This window comes from Ailuropoda melanoleuca, chromosome 6 (genome assembly GCF_002007445.2).
Source record: "Ailuropoda melanoleuca isolate Jingjing chromosome 6, ASM200744v2, whole genome shotgun sequence".
In the NCBI taxonomy this organism is placed as follows: domain Eukaryota; kingdom Metazoa; phylum Chordata; class Mammalia; order Carnivora; family Ursidae; genus Ailuropoda; species Ailuropoda melanoleuca.
Window position 1 is genome coordinate 118,100,955 of NC_048223.1, and position 19,971 is coordinate 118,120,925.

General features: G+C 50.5%; 1 protein-coding gene across 4 annotated transcripts in view; it reads left to right on the forward strand.

The window, feature by feature from the left end:
* GRK5 (G protein-coupled receptor kinase 5) overlaps positions 1-19,971 on the forward strand; it is a 208,996-nt gene that overhangs the window by 131,549 nt on the left and 57,476 nt on the right. For 3 of the 4 annotated variants that reach the window (XM_034663349.1, XM_011219972.3, XM_019795483.2), the window contains one exon: positions 14,191-14,303. In XM_034663349.1, the coding sequence (XP_034519240.1) occupies positions 14,191-14,303 (113 nt within the window). Of the gene's footprint in view, positions 1-5,151; positions 5,174-14,190; positions 14,304-19,971 lie in introns of those variants that run through there. The other variant, XM_019795482.2, reaches the window with a different exon arrangement.

The window sequence follows — 19,971 nt, forward strand, 5'->3', positions numbered from 1 at the left end:
GTCCTCAGAGACTTTCTGGTGCAGCACGCTGAGTAGGAGCTCTGGAGAGTTCTCCCATCCCTTTTACTGGTTACATTTTCTGAACAAAGCTACTTTTCCATGCAGGTGCTCAGAAGGAAAAATACGTAAGCATTGGAGGTTCCAATGTGGAATTTTTCTATCATCCGAACATTGTTCTTGGCAAGAAATAATTTAAAACAAACAGCCATTGTGGGTTACATTTTTCGGACCAGTTAGAAATAGCCGTGTTCTCTGATCATCCCAATCTTTTTTTCTTCTGTTCCCAGCTATCTGTCTTGTGCTGAGTAGCTGAGGAGGGTACCTGTGAGGCTGAGCATCAGCTAAATAGTTGTCAAAATGTCTGTGACGAGCCTGGAGCCAGAGGGAGGAGAAAAAGCATTCACAGAGGGCCGTGCTCCAGGCTGAGCTGGAGCTTGTGCGGTCTAGACAGCTAAGAGATATGTGGGGCTCTTAAGAAAGAAAGAAAGGAAGAAGGGACAAAAGAAAAGCACGTGCGTTTGGGTCCTGAACGCTCTGATGCTATACTCGGGTGGCGGAGAAAGCTTTAGTTTAGAAGTGGTTTTTGGCAAGAGGCGGTACTGCACGCTGGCAAACTGTGCCTTCTACTTAGATAAAAATGAAAATGCATGAGGTCTTTTGCTTTTTTTCTTCTTGACAATTAAAAGCAGCTCCTTGACTCCACGCGGAGACAGCCCCTGAAGATTTATACGAGGCACCTGCGTGGTATCGATTATAGGCCTCAGGCTGACAGAAGCAGCTACACTTCACAGCGCTCAAGACGCCAGATACCGAGAGGGAGTTTTGAGAGGCTTCACTGGGCCTCTCTCTGTGCCAGACCTGGGGGGGCGGCCTCTTGCGTGAGGGTCTTTTGAGTTTTAGTAGCAGACTTCTGCTCCCTGTTCACACTGTTCCAGGGCCTGCGAGCGACTAAGGCAGCTGAGCAAGTCCTGGAGTGATGAATAAGATGAGACCCTTTCCCCACCCGGGCCTCAGTTTCCCCATCTGTGAGGGGAGGGTGTCGGACTGGCTTTCCTTCAGGTTTTCTGCCAGGTCTCGGACCACGCTCTGCGACGTGTCCTTTCTCCAGCTGTGATGTTGTTGCATTGTGAAGGGCGGGTGCAATGTCAGTGCTGGAAAGGGGCTCCATTTCCCATGGGGCAGATCCATTCATGAACGTGACCCAGCACAGGGAAGCATTTGGAAAGAAGTATGTTAGAATATAGCCAAGAGCAAGCAAATGGACGAGCGAGGTCGCTAATGTATTCTATTCATTCACTCGTCCAATGTTACCGCGTGCTGGCTGCATGCCAGGCTCTGTGCTAGGGCTGGGGTACGCGGGGACCGAGGCGGCCTGGGCCCTGCCTGCTCCAAGTTGGGTCCAGCCCTGCTTGGACTACTGTCCTGTTGGCTTCGGGACTTGCCTCCATGTAGGTCCGCGCCCAGGAATGTGCTATGAAATGCAGTTCCAACACCCTATTAAAAGCCAAGCATTTACTTCTAGACACCGAAGACTTTAAGACTTCTATCTTCAAGGAGCAAAGGATTTGTTTTGACAAAAGAAGTGTAAACAGGATCCTAGTGAATAACTTTTCTCATGGCTGCTCCTGCTTTAATCAGTCGTATATTTTTTGGTGACCTCATGGTGTCCAGACTGTCCCAGACTCTACAGAGGATGCAGAGGGGGTGGCAGTGGAGAGAATTTACAGCTCGGCCAAGGAGCCAAGGCCAACTCTGAGGACAGCAGCCAGGGGAACGAGACAGCACGTAAGTTACCTGATTGCAGGTGTGCTGTGGGCCTCGGAGCTGAAGGAGCTCACGGCCAGGAAGGGGACAGCATACTTGGGTCAGGTGTTCTAGAGGAAGAGGAGGAGGGGAGAGAGGGCATTCCAGATCATTCTCCTGTGCTGGCCCAGTCTGCGGAGTGTAACTGTCCGGCTGATGGCCAGCCACTGAGCCATCATGGGTTTTCCAGTCCTTGGTATGTGGCTGGAGCTCCCAGATACGGTGTGCACAGCAGCCCTGGGCCCACTGGTCATGGGTATGTCCAGGTTACAAGGGTGCCCCTCCCCCATGGGCCCTCAGAGGTTGCCAAATGGTGTCATTGGTGAGATGTCATCCACCTCTCAGGGTCTGAGGTCCTTGCCTGCTGCTGTTGCTGTGGATCCCTAGAAGCTGAAAGTTCCAGAACAGTTGTTCTACTCTCAGAAGGAGCTGAGTTCAGATCCCGTCTCTGTCATTTGCTGCTCTGTGGCCTGGTGCTAATCCTTCTCAATGCCTCATTTTTCGCCCTCATCTGAAAACAGGCTGATCACAGCATCCTTTTCATAGGCCTGTTCTGAGGCCTGCAGGAGACAAGCGTGTAAAATGCCTAGCAAGGGGCCTGGTATACAGCAAGCGCCCCATTCGTGTTAGCTCTTATTGTTTCTATGATTATCACTATACATCAGGTGGCAAAGTGGGAAAGCCACTGTCTGGCCCAAAGGTCATCTCTTTCTGAAAACTAGCTCTGCCAAATGCTATAAAAATCCATATCTAAAATCCGGACACCCCTGAGCTCTAACTCAGCTGAGCAAAGTCTGAGTTGAGACTCCAGCTTTCTCTGTGTTCGTTTCTGCAGAAGCAACGAGCCTCTCCCGTCTCTTGACTGGAACACGGGCATTTGGTGAACTCCACAAGCATGCTCGTCTCCTCCACTCTAGCCCCTCTTGGTTCTGGGGATGACTTAGGCAAAGATGGCTTGCTGGGAGTTGTTGACATGGTCCCATGTTTAATTACCAAAATCCTGGATCAGGTTCCAGCAGGCCAAGGCCACCCAACTCCGTTCCTCAGGGAAACAGAGTTTGGGTGTGTCAAGTGGCTGGTATACTAGGAGTCATGAGGAAGCAGCTGGGGCAAATCAGAGGTTTACCTGAGAGAAGAGTCCAGGAGCAGAGAATACCTGCCACCTAACTTTTGTCCTCTGTATCCCAAGAACGAGGACCAAGGAGCAGGTCTGGCCTCAAAATAAGAATGGACTCTTAACATGATGTTGGTAAAGAGTGCTGGACACTTGGCAGGTGAAATGCTTCCCGTCTCCAGGACTGCACAAACGAAGGCTGGCCGAGTCCGTGATGGGGCTCACTGTAGCTGGGGTCTTCAGAGCCTGAGACATCTGGACTTTCAGGAGATCATTATTGCCTCCACCTTCCTGGGCATTCATTTCTCAAGTGCCTTTGGCCAGCACAGCTGTGAGCCTCACTGGGCCCTGGCCCATAGCCCAGGAAGAAGCAGGGCCGCCGCTCTGCACAGAGGCTGCTGTTTGCCTTGGCCCCTGATGGCCCCGCCACTTCCTGGCCCCGCCCTCCCGCGGCTTTTGCTTCATTAGCTCACAGCTCCAGGTGAAGCCAGTCCCTGGGGCCCTGGATGGCCCAGCCACCGCGGCTTCAGAGCCCCCGCACCTCCCAGGCCACGGCAGCTCACAGTAAGGGTGGGTCAGGCATTGCTATCCAAGGGTAAACTGGAAAAGCACTCAAGAGAGACTGAGGCACAGAGATGGGGAGTAACAACCCCAGGGCCTCACAGCAAACTGTAGCAGGCTGCTGCGGAAGCCAGGGCTTCCCGGAAGCCAGGGCCACCGGCCCTCAGATGGTACCCTTTCTGGGCCTTCTGGAAATACTGCCTTTAAGGCCACGCTTGCTCTGTTCCTGCTCTGGCCACAGTCCAGATGTGGGTGGGAAGGCAGCTTTGTGGGCTTACGGACTCCAAAGGTCATGTGCTTGAAGCTCTGATGTTGGAGAAAGGCCCCATGCCCTGTGGTGTCGCCATCCCCACCAGGCTCCTCACAGTCTCCCCCGGGGAGCTACCATGTTGGGAGGTGGGACACTGAAGCTCCTGTCATTCATCAGGCTCATTTTGTAAAAGGGAAAACCAAGGTCCAGGGACAGTGATGGGTCTGAGGTCATACAGGGATCAGAGGAGGAGCTGGAGGCAGTGTCTAGTCCCCTTGGCCCCATTCCTGTGGCCCTGGCCAAGCTTTCTGGAAAGCAGTGAGTCAGGCAGGGCGCCACATTCAGGCCTACCTCACTTCTGGGGGCTCTGGACCCAGAATGGCTTCCCCTCCAAGTGCAGCCACAGCCTGGCCAACATCGCCCTGGGCCCGGGCACCCCGAGCCCTTTTGTTTCCCTGGGACTGAAGCCCCGCTAGGAACAACTCGATCATCTAGTTGCTACAGGGAGACCTTCCTTTCTGGCAGATTCACAACTGGGGGTGTGTCGAGGCGGTGTGGACCCGAGACTTCTACGCCTCCCTTTGGAAGCCAGTGGCCTCCACATGACATTGATTTGTTCATTCACTTGTTCCATCATTTGCATGTTGCCAGGCACACCTGCGCTGCGGCTCCGGCCAGGCACTGGTCCTGGCGCCGGGGATGAAATGTGAGCTAGACCTTAGAGTGAACACAGAGCTGCGCTCATCCTGGGAGCTTTCAACACCACCGACACCGTCTCCAGAGAGTTGATGCAGTAGGCCTGGGTGTGGCCTGGGTGTTTCTGTTTCCAAAACTGCCTGTATCTGCATGGACATTTATTTTCAAGGAGGAAAAAGCTTCTAGAAAGAATGTGACCGTAGAGGGTAGCATCCTCAGGATGGGTGTGAGCGAGGCGGTGCAGGTCACCAAGAAGGGACAGCAGCTACCGTTGACGGAGCTGTCCCAGTGGCTGGCACCACCGCAGGCCTGGGCCCAGCTCTCCAGAAGGTTCTATCACAGGCCCCCTCGGGGTGAACACAGAGTGCAGAGCACCAGCTTGTGACCCAGGCCCCACACCGAAAATGGGGTCATGTCTGGTGGCTACAGCTCCTGTGCTTCCAAGGGCCTCCTTGGTCTCAGTAGTTTTGCAGCGGTGTTTTTAGAATAGTTGCATTCCCCTGGTTTGTAAAAATATTAAAAATCTAGAGAAATAGAACCAGAGGTCACACATCGGCGTGTCTCCTTTTTGCCTGGCCTTTTCCAGAGCCACCACTGCTGACGTAGCAGGTGCCTTTCTGCTGACCTCTTGGTGGTCGCATTCACCTACTGCTGACATGGAAGGAAGGCTTCCGATCACGGAGCTGGGCTTTCAGTGGAGCAGAGGGCTCAGAGCGCAGTGCTTCGGGCCTCTCATCTGCAGATGGCAGGTAAAAGAGCCAGGCCTGGAACCCGGGTTCCATCTTGGCCCCCGACTCATTCCAACATGCCAGACTCATCCCTACTACTGCCTGCAGTGCCTCTGTTTACCCGACTGTTCCCTGGGTCCACTGACGCCGCCCGCGCCTTTGCTTACCCACCTGATTCGTTTCATTACCACTGCAAGGGAATATCTAAATTGTTTGCTTTTCTTGGCCTTGAGGCTAAGGGAGAGGTCACTGCCTGACTCTGGGGTCCCATTATTGCCCAGAGGGCCCCGCGGTGACAGCATATGCTCTGTGTCCCGTCCAGCTCAGCCCCCAGCTCTTTCCCAGACTCTCGGTAAAACTCAAGACCAGAATGAGGGGGACAAAAGGCACAGGAAGATGGGGCTCGGCTTGGGTGTGTTTGTGTAATGTGCCATATGTCATTTTCTTTTCACATGAAAACATCTCTCTTGAAGCAATAGGAGCCCACTCAGCTGTTGCTAACCAAATACCAAATGTTTCCCTTCGCCTCTCTTGCTCTTTCCAAGAGGTGGGCTGTGAAGAATTGCCGTTATCCGTGATGCTATCTTGCCTTTCAAACGTCAGAGAGCTTTTTCCTTAGAGCAAACACTCGATTGTTTTTTCCAGCTTTGGCAGGAATTTTTAAGAGAAAGCTGTTTTCAAATCACTTTTCTGTTTATTGTTTTAGACCTGGAGTACAGCAAAGTGAAGGGCTCATGGCCCCTGCCTAATCCAGTCTCCTCACATCTGTTTTCCTAAATTGCCTTAGGACCTATCAGGCCCTCCCCACTCCTCAAAAAAACAAACGAAAACCAAAAAAAAAAAAACAAAAAAACAAAAACCCAACCCAAAAAACCCACCCCTGGTACTTTGGAAAAACAATGTTAAATAAAATAAAATAAAAATGAAACAACACAAACTAATATAAACCTCCAGTTGGTAGAAAGATGGTTCCAGAAATTGCTTTTGGACGCCCCCACCCCCTATGTACAATAAACATGTGGTTTCATTTCCAAGGGCTCCGGTGTTAGCCGTGTTAGCGTTTCCATTTCCTCAGGAAGCCGCCTTTCTTGCTCTTACTTCTGAAATGGAACGTGCATTTTCATTGGCCCCAGTTCAAGGAGCGCCTGGGGCAACAATGAAATCAGTCCCAAGCAGGTTCCAGTCAGCGACACCCCCCCCCCCCCCCCCCCCCCCCCCAGCCACGACTTCTCCTTACTCCCCATCCGCGAGGGCCTGACGCCAACTCTCCCGGCCCGGGAGGGGGTGGCGGCCTTGCTCCCTTGGGTTTGTGGCCTTCTGAGGGGAGCCACGCTGTCCTCGCCGCCTGTGTTCTGGCCTTCAGTTGGGAAAATCTGGTTGCCCTCCAAGCGTCCGCATACCACAGCTCTTAATTAAGAAAGTATGTTCCCATTTCATGTCACTCGAAAAGAATGAAAACAGTGACAGCATTTATTTCTCTTCACTATCGATAACATTCCTGTTTCTGAGTCCACCGGGGGTTAGGAGTCTTGGAGGAATTGACTGGGTTGTGAGAGTCTAACCTCGGCCATGTGCTGTGGGGACATGTGGCTTCTCTGTGAGGGGGAGGCTCCAAGTGAGGCAGAGGAGGCCGGCAGAGACCCGGCCCCTGCCCTCTCCGAGCTGGGAGTTCATGGCTCCGCCACGGGAGGGGTGGCTCTTGCCTTCTTTGGAGCCAATGTGGCGTCAAGTCCCCTTTCACCGGCTACCTCCCGTTTTCTTGCTGAACCTTCAGAGTCGTCAAAGCCACCGTTGCCTGCAGAGAGGGGCTATGATCTGGCCTGGGGGCCACAGCTGATGTGGGGCCTGCTGAGCGCCGAGACCAGGCAGGCGCTCCCCCACGTTGCTAATCCACAGCGGCCATGGGTGGCCTCACCCGGAGTGCCTGTGTGAGACGTGAGGCGGCCGGGCCCCTGGTCAGGAGACTTGCCAAGGCTATAGGACAAATTAGTCCACTCTGGCTGCTATAACAGAATACCTCAGACTGGGTATTTTAAACGATGGACATGTATTTCTCACAGTGCTGGACGCCGGGAGTCCAAACTCAAGGTGCTGGCAGATTTGCTGTCTGGCGAGAGCCTGCCTTCTGGTTCATCAACAGCCATCTTCTCGCTGTGTCCTCACATGGCAGAGGGGTGAGGGAGCTCTCAGGAGTCTTTTATAAGGGCACGAATCCCACTCATGAGCACCCTACTCTCATGACCTAATCACCCCCAAGGTCCCATTTCCAAATACCATCACAATAGGGATTAGGTTTCTGTATATGAATTTGGGGAGACACAAACATTTAGTCTGTAGCTGGTATCCTTGACAATAGACCTGAAGTCGTGGTACCGTGAGTGGCTTCTTAGGAGAACAGGCTGGGAGACAAGGAGAGACTCAGCACAGCAGCCAACACCACAAGCTGGTAGCGATGAGGACAGGGCCCTTGTCTTGTAATTTGGTAAGCATCATGCCTGACCTGTGTAGGGTAAAACTGGAAGTGACTTGGCTATGCCTCGGCCTTCGGGACATGCTCAGTGCCTATCTCCGTGCGTGTGCCTGCAGGCTTGCGAGTGTATGTTCATTACCAAGTACATTTATTTGCTGACACCCTCAGTTAGCACTACATTCTGATTCCTGTCCCTTCTTGCCTCACTTCCCATCCCCAAGCAACTATCACTTTCTATTAATTTTTTAAGCTGTTCTCTTTTTAAAAAATTATTATAAGAACATTTAACATGAGATCTACCCTCTTAATAAAATTTTAAGTGCACAGTACGGTATTGTTAACTATAGGCATGACGTTGCACAGCAGAGTTCTAGAATATCATCTTGCAGGACTAAAACTTTATACCGGTTGAACAACCTCTCCCCACTTCCCCCTCCCCTAGCTCTGGCAATCACCATTTTCCCCTTGTTTCTAAGAGTATTTTAGATACCTCTTAGAAGTGGAATCATGAAGTATTTGTCCTTCTGTGATGGGCTTATTTCATTAGCACCTCAAGGTCCTTCCATGTTGTCACCTGTGGCAGGATTTCCTTCCTTTTTAAGGCTGAATAATATTCCATTTATGTATATGCCACATTTAGAAAAACCCGTCTATTGGTTGATGAACATTTACATTGTTTCCACATCTTTTATGGCTATTGTGAAGAGTGTCCCAATGACCATGGAGTGCAGATACCTCTGAAGTCTTGGTTTCCATTCTTTTGGATAAATATCTAGAAGTGGTAATGCTGAATCATATGGTTGTTTTATTTGTCATTTTTTGAGGAAACTTTGAACACTTTAAGCCATTCTTGAAGGTCTACTCACTGGCTCCCTGTGGTGGTCACAGACCTAGCCCTGAATTCTATCCTTAACACACCTTCCCCCATGCTTTGCCATGCCCTCCTGGCTTCTCACACGGGGACTTACCTCCTCACTGTAGCTTGTCCTTGCCCTTTCCCCCCAACTTCTGGCCCCATTTCTCAGGCTTTGACCTTCTCCTTCTCCTTCCCCAGCACTCAGCCTCTGGTGGCATTGCTGTCAGCAAGGTGGTCAACTCCCATTCCGTGCTCCAGTGTGCTCTCCTGTGGGCATCACCCCTGACGTGGGCCCAGCATCATAAGAGCAATCTGTGCCCTCTATGCAGAGACACCTTCCCGACCATTCCCAGCAGGCCTGCTGTACGCAGTTTTGTTTCATGCACACTGTTAGGTGGCTGCTCTAACTAGCCCTGTCTGTGAACATGCCTCCTTCCTGCCTCGACTACTAAGCACACTGCTTAGGACTAAGACAAAGTCTGTGGTGCCTTGTCTGCTCTAAAGGATGCTCATAATAAGGCCCAGAATACAGTGCCCACTAGGGGTTCAGCAATCATCTGTCAATTTGCTAAAGGGACTATCTGCTGGGAAGAGATGGTTCTGTCTGAAGGCATGGCTGGAATTCAGTTCAGTGTTACAGGAAAGTGTGGCGATCCTGCTTTCCTATTCATGGGCATGCCTGGGAGGTGTCAAACCCTTGGAGACACCAATGACACATGTGGTTTTCTTAAAGCCAATTCAGTCCAGTTCATCACCAAAGCAGGATTCCTACCACAGGGGCTGCACCCTCCCTATGCAGACAGCAGTGGCTCCTCAACCAGTGACCTCTGTTCACGGCTCAGGCTCCCTGCTCCCCACCCCATCGTCATCCACCTTTCTGTGGACTCCAGTTGAATCACATGCGCTCTAAAATCACTGGTCCCTGATGGGACACTGAGTCCATCCCGTCTCCTGGGACTTGGAGCCCAGCTGTTTCCTGGGCCCAACCTGCCTTAGCAACATGTTACCTCCCACCACACTTCTGCATGCACAGTGAACCCAGCCGCTCCCTGGGGCACTCTTTCGATCAAGGGTACAGCTCAGTGTCCTAGAGCTTCTAAGGGGCTTCATAGACCCTTCCCCATTTCCAGTCACCTTCCTCTAGATATGTTTCAGTTTGCCATGTCCACTAGACCTCTATTACCACGGCCAGGGTCACATCACAAAGGCCACACTCCCATTCTTAGTCCTAACTGACCACCAGTTGTTAACTCTAAGCCTGTTACTGGATCATTAACCTGCCAGTAAATATAGGTGTGCTTCCTCCCACTCATCCACAGCTCCCCCCCAGTTGTTGAATTCAAGAAGAGAATCTTAAAGTTGAAGGAACCTTCTTGTATCAAAAATCAGGAGACATTGGAAGACAGTTTGTTAAATGAAGGACCCACAGGAGTAAAGCTAGAGGGGTGTCTGAGTGGCACAGTTGTTAAGGGTCTGCCTTTGGCTCAGGGCATGATCCCGGCGTTCCCGGATCGAGTCCCACATCAGGCTCCTCCGCTGGGAGCCTGCTTCTTCCTCTCCCACTCTCCTGCTCTGTTCCTTCTCTCGCTGGCTGTCTCTCTGTCACATAAATAAATAAAAAATCTTTAAAAAAAAAAAAGAGTAAAGCTAGAATAATTACATGATTGGTGGATACTTTGGGATAGAGGAGCCTGATGCCCCCTCATAACTTATATTACAACAGCTTCTTTCTGGCTTAGAGGAAAGGGCAAACGAAGCATGTAGCCCAAAGCAGGGTTCTCATGTTCTAGAAGAGCTGGTGTGTAAGTATGTGTGTGGACAGCACCTGCATGGCTGTGTGCATAATATACCAGGGCTCCCCTAGCCTGAAAGATAGAGAGATTCAGAGACAGAAAAAGCTCTGCCCTTCTTTCCGGGATGCCCCTCCCCATCACAGCCAACAGATCACACTTCAGAGGAGGGGTGTGGGTAGGGCCCTGCAAAGCTGGATTTAAATGACAGGAAGGCTTCTGTAGAAACCAAGAAGAAAGGGTCTGCTCTGAAGATGTATTGCAGACCTCCTCATGCTCCAACTTTGTCATCTCACTCTGTAGAAACGACCCACACCTTGGGTTTGTGCTTGGCAATTTACATCTCCTCCCGTCACTCTGATCAATTTCCAAATTCATAGTCTCCCTCCTATGACCTCGTTCTTCATTTCTAAAGGAACTGCAAGCGTTGCACTCTGATTTTGTTGGTGGCGATGCTTCCTCAGAAGATAGGCCCATTTATCTTTATATAAGCCTGAGAACAGAATCCAAATAGATGATTACTGATTCTTTTATCTCTTTCTGGGCTTCCAGTGAGTGGCTTTCTTGCCTGGGATCCTCGGTACAGCTGGGAGAGGCATGGAACTGAGGTGCTGACAGCTTGTGTTGGAATCACATGGTGTTTACTGTGCTGTGAGTTTATAACAGCCTTGTTTCCATACTGACAGCAAATGCCATATGGAGAGAAAAAATCCTGTCAGATGAACCCTTAAGGAATCACAATATGGTACATGAAATCTCTTAATTGCTTTTGGAAATGGGGAGGGGCACATTGCTCAAATCACATCAGCGGAGCGGGTCTCTGCCATAATCGAATAAAACTGGAGTTTGACACTAGGTAATTTACTTTCATTCTGTGTTTGTGCTTGGGGAGGTTCAGCTGACTGGGAAAGGGTGAGGAAGTTTGTTTTCCTCACCTTGGGGGGGAATCAGATCAAGTGGGAGGCAGTGAGAATGCAGGCTGTATCTGCAGGGCATCATGCTAACAGGTGCGGGCTACAGGCCTGTCACCCTCTCAGCTCCCGCCTTCCCAGATGCCCTCCTGTAGCTGGCGATAACACTAATCTAACTTGACATTTTATTACTGTCACTTGGGATCTTGTCTGCTCACCCACACACTCCACCTTTTCCAACAGAATCCAAGCTCCCTGAGGGCTGGGACTACGTCCCATTCCCACCCACCCACCCCACTGATTCTGGCACCCACTGAGGTAGGTTAAATGTTCGCTGGAATGGCTGTTTGTGAACCATCTGTGCGTGGAAAAAGGTAACCGACTTAAGGCAACAGTCCAGGGCTAGTTTCAGCCCCCAAACCACTTGCAGAGGGGATCAAGGGGGGAACTGGAAGGTGACTATCCATGTTGATCAAAGTATCCAGGAGAGAATGAGAAATTTTTGAGTACTTATCTTATACACGCTGTGCTTAGAACTGTGACTCCCCAGGGGCGCCTGGGTGGCACAGCGGTTAAGCGTCTGCCTTCGGCTCAGGGCGTGATCCCGGCGTTATGGGATCGAGCCCCACATCAGGCTCCTCTGCTATGAGCCTGCTTCTTCCTCTCCCACTCCCCCTGCTTGTGTNTAAAAAAAAAAAAAAAAAAAAAAAGAACTGTGACTCCCCACAAAAAGTCGCCGCCCTCGGGCAGTTTTACCCATGAGAGAAGCGGGCTGTAAAGCTCTCCAGCCTGTATGCCCACTCACGTGCTCTGTGAGTTGCAATAGACAAAAACCTAACACCAACTGACTTCTGCACTCCGTCGGGTAAATACATGCGCAGGCACCAGGCTGGCCTCCGGGGGACTGGCTTCGGGGGCTCCTGTGGCGTTCGCAGCGCCGGCTTTCTTTCTTCTGCACTCAGCCCCACCTTCCCCTGTTTCCTGCTCTGTGGGTTCTCACTGCCTGGTGGGAAAACAGTTGTGGCAGCTCTTAGTTGACTGATCCTAAGACCTTGGCGTCCCGGAGAGATGCAAGTGTCCCTCCCCTAACTTCTAGAGAACTCCTACCCACTCAGGTCATGTGCCTTGAACCTATCCTTGTGGCCTGGAGACAGAGGGGGCTCTGATTGGCTGGGGCCGAGTCACATGTCTGCTTCTGAACCTATCACTGTGGTAAAAACCGGGACCTCTGATTGGCTAGGGCTGAATCATGTGCCCATTCACTCTATCTTGCGGCTGGGAGATGAGGGCTCTGGTTGGCTAGAGCTGGGTCACGTGCTCTAGGCTCCCTTAGAGCCTAGGGCTGGATTTTTACAATGTCAGGGAACGGAGATTCCTTGAAGGAATGGAGATGGAACAGGCCAAGAGACCCATAACTCAATGATAGCAGATGGTGTGTCGTAAACATTTTCTCTATGTTAAGTTGTGTTCTGAGTCTTTTCTACGCATTGTCTTATTTTATCCTCACGACAGTCCTAGAAGATAGGTATGATGAATGTCCCCAGTTTACAGATGAGGAGACTGATGGATGAGAGTGTTAAGTCAGATGCCCCAGGATGCACAGGCAGTGCGTGGTGAGGCTGGCTTTGAAGCCAGGCAGCTTAGCTCCGGAGCCCATGCTCACAGCCACCACCCTCCCAACAAGCCACGGCTTTGCTTTCTGTGGATGAACTCTTTGGGTGTCAAAGTGAGTGGACGTGTTGGTTGTGTTCATATCTCCTTGTCGTGCTCCTTATCTTCAGAGAAAACCCCTCTACCGGGGTGATTGTCCTTGTGCCTCCTCTGCATTCGGCGAGGAGATAGTCGTTCCTTTTGTTTGGGTAGCTCTCCTGAAGTCTAACTCACCCTCTTCCCGGTTGCCCGTGAGGTCACCTGACTGTTTCTAGAGCAGTTGCACAAAGGTCCAATGATCAGTGTTTGACAGGGTCAGAGGCAACATGTCTCAGTCAGTCCATTGAGCATCTTTCTGGTCAGAGAAACCCCTGCAGAGGCTTTGGCATCATTGCAGGAAGAGCCAGAAGGAACCCCCCTCCCCCCCATCTTACCTCCAACCTTTATTGTCCAGAGGAAGACTGAGACCCAGAAAGAGCAAGTGAGTTGCTTGAAGTCACACAGCAAGTCACTGACCAGCACCCGGTCTCCAGACCTCCAGGCTTGGAATCTTGTGCTACATTTCCTCTTTAGAACTCTCTTGGCTGCTGTATGGCTGAGGCCTGGTCACTTCTTGTTTCCATGCCTCTAGCTCCTCAGCTGGAAAATGCAGGGTTTTCATAATTTGAAGTGCTTTGAATTACAAGTAATTTTTACATCTTTTCAAACGGCCCTAAACAAGCTCATAAATAAACTTTTCAGATGTGGTTTGAGCTGCAGGCACAGTTTGATCCAGAGATTCATGACACCATGAGGACACCAACTTTACTTGTAGTCATTTTCCCAGCTCTGACCTCCTCTGTGCGTGAGCCTCAACATAGCAGCTTCCCTTGCAGTGTCGAGAGCACTGCAGCAGACTGGGCCTCACACCCGTGCACCCCAGCACCCAGAGGAAGAGAGAACATTTCTGCTCCGTGTGCCCAGGCACTGTCTGTGGTCCACTCCGATTGGAACTGGCTTGAGTTACATGTCTGCCACCCTTATCCAGTTACTAAGTGGGGAATGTGACATGGTGATTGCCATCCGGGGGTGGAGTCACCATCCCCAGAACTGCTGGCGTATCTGGCATACAGGAATCAGGGCATCGGAAAGGGGGAGTGGGCTAAGAACTAGAGGTTGGGTCATAACTGGTGCTTTCCTCTAAACTGCCCTTGTCCCCTCTGAGTCTTCACCACTTGGAGATAAAGAAAGGGTCCTGAGAGTTGGCCAGTCATCTTGCTCCATCCATCTGGGGCTCTGGATCCAGGTGTGGGTTGATTGGACGGCCTGCCCTGCCTGGCTCTCTCCTGCATCTCACCACATTCTTCTTTTCTTGTTTCCAGACAGGGATTACTGCAGTTTATGTGACAAGCAGCCAATTGGAAGACTGCTTTTCCGGCAGTTCTGCGAAACCAGACCCAGGCTGGAGTGTTACATTCAGTTCCTGGACTCAGTGGTAAGTCCCTGGTCTTGGGGAGGCCCTTTGGTCTTCTGTGATCAGTGATTGTTTTTGCCCAGAGGAAAAGATAGACCATATCGTTTAGAAGGGTGAAGAATGAAATTGTTGTTCAAGAAATTTCCAGTGCAGACTTTGAGAATATTGACTTGTCTGCAAGTCTGCACCCACTGGGTGACCATGGATGGGCCACCCTCCTCTCTGGGCCTCAGTTACTACTGCTTTATAGCAAAGCCCTGTCACTTCTCTGGTTCTGGGAGCCTGGGTTATGCAAGGTAGTGCCAGGGGAAGTTGGATAACACCCCAAGGTAACACTTGGATTCTGTGGCCCCTTTTCCTAGCTGAAACCCCATTTTCTAAAATTCCGAAGCTTGTGTTTGTGTACTTATTTATTGTCTACTCTTCCGCGGGACTGCAAGTTCCCTGAGGCCAGGACCCTGGGCTTCCCATCACCCATGCCTAGCACAGAACATGACACATACAGGCTTTAAGGGAACATTTGTGTAATGAACATGTGTTGGCCGTTTTAAGCCAATCTGACAGTTGCTGGCTCCAGAGGCTGCTGGCATGTGTGGCCGTGTTTGACGCCATATGGAGACTTCCTTCAGATTTACCAGGCATTGATTTGTTTAACAAATGGTGCTTGATCTGCACGGGCTTTTAGGACAGGATGTAGGAATATGCAGGAATTCCTCAGCGCTTGTGCTGGAAGGCAGGGCACCTCGGAGACCAAGGAATGGGATATTTCCAGGCGCCCCCTTCCTAGGTGCTGCTATTTCCTAGAGGCCCTAATGCCACCCTTGGCTGCAGTCATCCTGACCTCTATCTTGGTTTGGGGGACAGTTCTGTGGGGCCCAGTTTTCTGTGTCTGCTTCAGGGACTCAGTGTGGATCTCTAGATTTACAAACCAAACTGCCCACTGAGTGTCTCCGCCAGAAGTCACCTTCCCCCAGACCCCCAAATCTACCAGGCCTGATATGTTCCCTAATCCAGTGGTCAGCACCCATAGTCACCCAAGCCTGAAATCTTTGCAATGTCTTTGATCCCTCCCTCTTCCTCATCTCTTCCCCCGTCTAATCCAGGACGATGTGCTTGATTCCTTGACCTCGCAGACCAGTTCCCCTCCATAGCCTCTGTCTTGGCTTTAGGGGAGGCTGTCAGTATGTCTCACATAGTGACTGACTACAATAGTTTTCAACTTTGGCTGAGTAATAGAAACACCTGCCTTAAAAAAAATACCAATGCCTGAGCTGAAGCCCAGACTCATTAATTTGAATATTGGCGGGGAGTGGGGGGGGAGGGGCTAGTAGTTTCACAACTTCTCATAATTCAAACTGTAAAAAGTAAAGTCAAAGAGCAGTATATGCACCCTTCACCCCACTTCAACCATTATGAGCTCATAGCCAGTCTTGTTTCACCATGTCCTCCCCACCTGTAGCATTTTGTAGCGGATCTAACACATACGATTTCATCTGGGAGCATTTCAGTTCAGTATCCCTGAACGATCAGGGCTCTTTCACACACACACAAATCACCACAATATCCTTAGTGCAGCTCTAAAAAAAGTAATTATAATTATTATCATCATACATTAGTGTTTAAATATCCAACTTTCTCATACTTTTTGTAAATGCATGTTGTAACAGGTTATAGCCATCTCTCCTTGTTCATCCAGAAGAGTGCCCCGTAGTCTGAATTCTGTTCTGTCACCCCATATGTCATGTAATAAATAGGTTTCTCTGAATTGCTTGTAAATTGCTCATTGAATCGAGAAACTTGACCAGATTCAGTTTCAGTTTTTTTGTTTCTTTTTTGTTTTGTTTTTGGCAGGGGCAGGGTGACTTCATAAGTGGTTTCTTGTTCTTCCATCAGGGGACATTACCCTCTGCTTGTCTTTCTGCTAGAGATGGCAGCTGATTTAGGCAGTGCCTAAATGTGTTGATTAATTAGGGGTTGCAGCATGGCGACATTCTCATTTTGTCATTCCTTCTTCATTTGCTAACTGGGAAACTTCCTTTTGATTACTGTTTCGTTACCCAGTGATAAAGTTCATGGAGGAGTTGCTTCATTCTTTCCCTGTATTTATGTTTTCTAAGTACCAGATCAGGTCACTAGCACCCTCTAATATAGTAACCAATTTGTTTTAAAGGCGTGGATTTAAACACGGATGCATTTCAATGTGTGGTGGTCATTATCCTTATTGATGCTCTGTGATCTCATCGTTGGCCACCAGCTTGGCTTCTGAGCCCTTGAGAGGACCCAGTAGTCATGGTCAGCTCTTTGCTGTCTGGTAGGACACGATGTCACAGCTCTTCTTGTGTCTTTCCTGCCCTAGACCTAGAGTCTGTTGTATCTCCAAGGAGCCCTGGTTCCTTTACTGGGAAATGGTACTTGGAGACCACAGTTTGGCACTAGGGGTGCTCATTATCCATGGATTGTCCCTGATTTCTAATAGACATTGGCATTTTTCAAGTTGCCTGTGACTGTGCTATGTATCCAGGGTTGGGAAGCATTGACATCCAGGAGAGAGTCTGAGTTCTGAGGCTGACTACCAGGCCTTCCGCTGCCAGGCCCCTACCTGCACCATTCATCCTTGACCTTCACCCAGGTCTTTCTCGAGCCCTGCATTTTCTGACTTGCCACCAGCCAGGTTGAAGCCTCTCGGCCCTGGCTCCCTCACTCCAGATGCCTGAAATGCCCCCACGTGCCGCTCAGGAGAATGCCTGCTTGTTCCTTGTTCTCTCGTACCCTACTCTCAGAAGCCTTCCCCAGCCACCCCTCCCTGCTGTTCCCTCTGCTCCAGGGGCTGGCTCCAGCACGCACCTGAGCCTCATTATTGGGCTGTGCTGGCGGAGTGGTGTATGAGTCGGGCGTGCAGCCTCCACAGACAGACTGAAGGAGCAATGCTGGCTCTGCTGCCAGTGGGCAGTGAGACCCTGGGTGGGGGCTGAACCCCTCCATGAGAGTTCACCAGGTGAGTGTGTGGTGGAAGAGCAAGGCAGGCAGGGGAACAGCCAGTGCAAGGCCTACAGGCATGGCATCTGTGGCTGAAATGGAGGGAGCAAGGGCAGGGAGAGGTCTAAGAGAGCTGTTGATTATGCAAGACCTTGTGCCATTAAAGAACTCTGACTTTGACTTGGATTGAAATGGGGAGCCACTGGAGGGTTTTGAACAGAGCAGTGGCATGGTCGGACTTGGGTTTCTAAAGGATCCCTCTGGCTCCTGTATTGGTGGGGAAAGGGCAGGCTCAGGAGCTCTGATAGGAGTCCAGGGGAGGGCTGATGGTTGCTCAAGCCAGCGAGGAAGCATCTGGCAGTGGTGAGAGTGGTTGAATTTGGGGCATGTTTTGGAGGCAGAGTTCACAGTATTTTTGGATGCATCGTGGGTGAGACGGAAGAGTTACGGATGACTTCAGAGCGTTGACCTGAGCAGATGGAAGGATGGAGTAAGGGAAAGGCTGTGGGAGGCGTGTTTGTAGGAAGACCAGAAGCCCCATTTTAGGCATACTCAGCTGGAGTGTGACTCGGACATCCAAGCAGAGATGATTGAGGGGAGATGGACGTTCAAGTCTGGCATCTGCAAGAAAGGTCTGGGCTGGAGATGGAAGATTGAGAGCTGTCAACCTATAGCCGGTATTTAGGGCTGTGGACTGGGTGAGCTGACCAAGGAGAAGAACATGGAAGGAGAGACGAGGACCAAAGACCGAGCCCTGGACCGGCGCTGTTCCCTGTTTGGAAAAGATGAGGCATTGCCAGCTTTGAGACTCGTCTAGAGTTGATGAGGCAGAGCAGGGCAAGGCTAAACCCAGGAGCCAGTGGAATTTTCCAGCCACGTGTTTTGTTAGAAGCTTATAGTCAGTTTGAGAAGAAGAAAAAAAACATCCAATGGATGCCCATTTTCATTCTGTCGTGCAGACGTTCCCTTTTGCTGGGCCGGTACCAAGAGCTTTTTTCTGGAAAGGAAATGTGAGTCTGGCTCCCTGTGTTGATGCGACAAATGTTCTTTACATACGCCTTAACTCGCCGCCACTCCTAGGGGCCGGCCCCGCCCCTCGCGTTTTGTCTGCATCTCTGGGAACTAGCAGGGCCTTTTCATCACCCATCCTGACGTCAAAGGACCAGCCTTTGGAACACCTCTTTTACGCAGGAAGACTTTATTGAGTTTTCCAGGGCTGGCGCAGCTCTCGTCTGAAATATGTTTTTTCCTTCCATCCTGACTGGAGCTCCGAGAAGGCAGCATACAGCCCAGTGCTCCCTGGCTCAGCCAGCACCATCCACACCGTTCCCACCTCTGTGTTGAATTTCTACCAAGTGGGGTTTATTAAAAATAACCCGTCCTCGTCAGGCTCTGACGTAGTCCCCAGGAAACACTGTTGTCCTACACAGTCCTAATGTCTGAATTTCTCAAGTCAAGCAGGAGACCTGTGGCTGTTTTAAAATGGGGCCTGGGTGATTGGGGGGCAGCCGAACTGTTTGTGTATCATTCACCAGGCTGCAGGGGTCATGCAGCCCTTGGTCTTAGTTGTCAAGGGCCTCCTGGGAGCCTGAGAAGGATTCTTTCATTGCCCTCCCACAGAGAAATGGGGTCAGTGACCAAAGTCAAAACCGTGACTTGATTTGGGCTGAAAGAGGATTTGCCCACCTGGTCAGGGTACCAGAAGGGGCTCCAGTGTCAGCCTCCATAGGCCAATAGGGTCTTTTCCACAGTCTTCTTAAAGATTGATGTACTTCTTCTCTCACCTGTTTTCTGGGAGTCTTGATGGCATCCCAGAATGATGCCCACCTGTCCCCTCACTTGGGTGTGACTAAAAGTTTTCAGGTCTCTTCTCTTTGGGGTTAGGGGAGATCTGGCAGATACTCAACCAGTTCTTAAGCACCTATTTCCTGGATGTCTCCAGTATATCATACTCTGTTCTAGCAGTCGGAGACTACACACTGAGTAGGAGAAGAAAGTTCCTGCCCTCATGGAACTTGCTTTCTGATTAAATGGAGGATTGAAAAATGAAGAAATTAAGTGATACTAGCTACAAGTTCAGATACGGAAGTATTCATTACCTATTGCTGTATAAGAAATTACCTCAAAACTGTGGAGCTTGAACCAGCAAGAAACACTTATTATCTCATGGCTTTTGTGGGTCAAGAATTTGGGGATGATTTACCGAGATGGTACTGGCTCCAGGTTTCTTACAAGGTTCTATTAAGATGTTGGCTGGGGCTGCAGTCATCCAGGGCTTGATCTGTTTCCAAGTGTATGTGCTTGGCTGACAGGTTAGTGGTGGCTGTTGGTTGGAGGCCCCAGTTGTTCTCCATGCGAACCTCCCCCACGGGACTGCTTGAGTGTCCTTACCCCATGGCTGGCTTTTCCCAGAGCCAGTGATTCAAGACGGCATGCTAGAAGCTGCAGGGTCTGTTATGACCGAGCCTCAGAGGTTCCAGAGTGTCATAATGTTAACACAGGTCAGCTCTTTCCGGTGTGGAAAGAGTCTTCTCAAGAGCGTGAGTTACAGGAGGCAAGGATCATGACAGTCTCCATCTTGGAGAGTGGCAACTACAGGTAGGAGGCTACGACAAATGAAATCTTGTATCAGGAAACGCTAAAAGGCACTTCAAGCCATTCATTAGCCCAGAACTGCAGGAAATCACTTGAAATCAGCGGGCTATCACTTGGC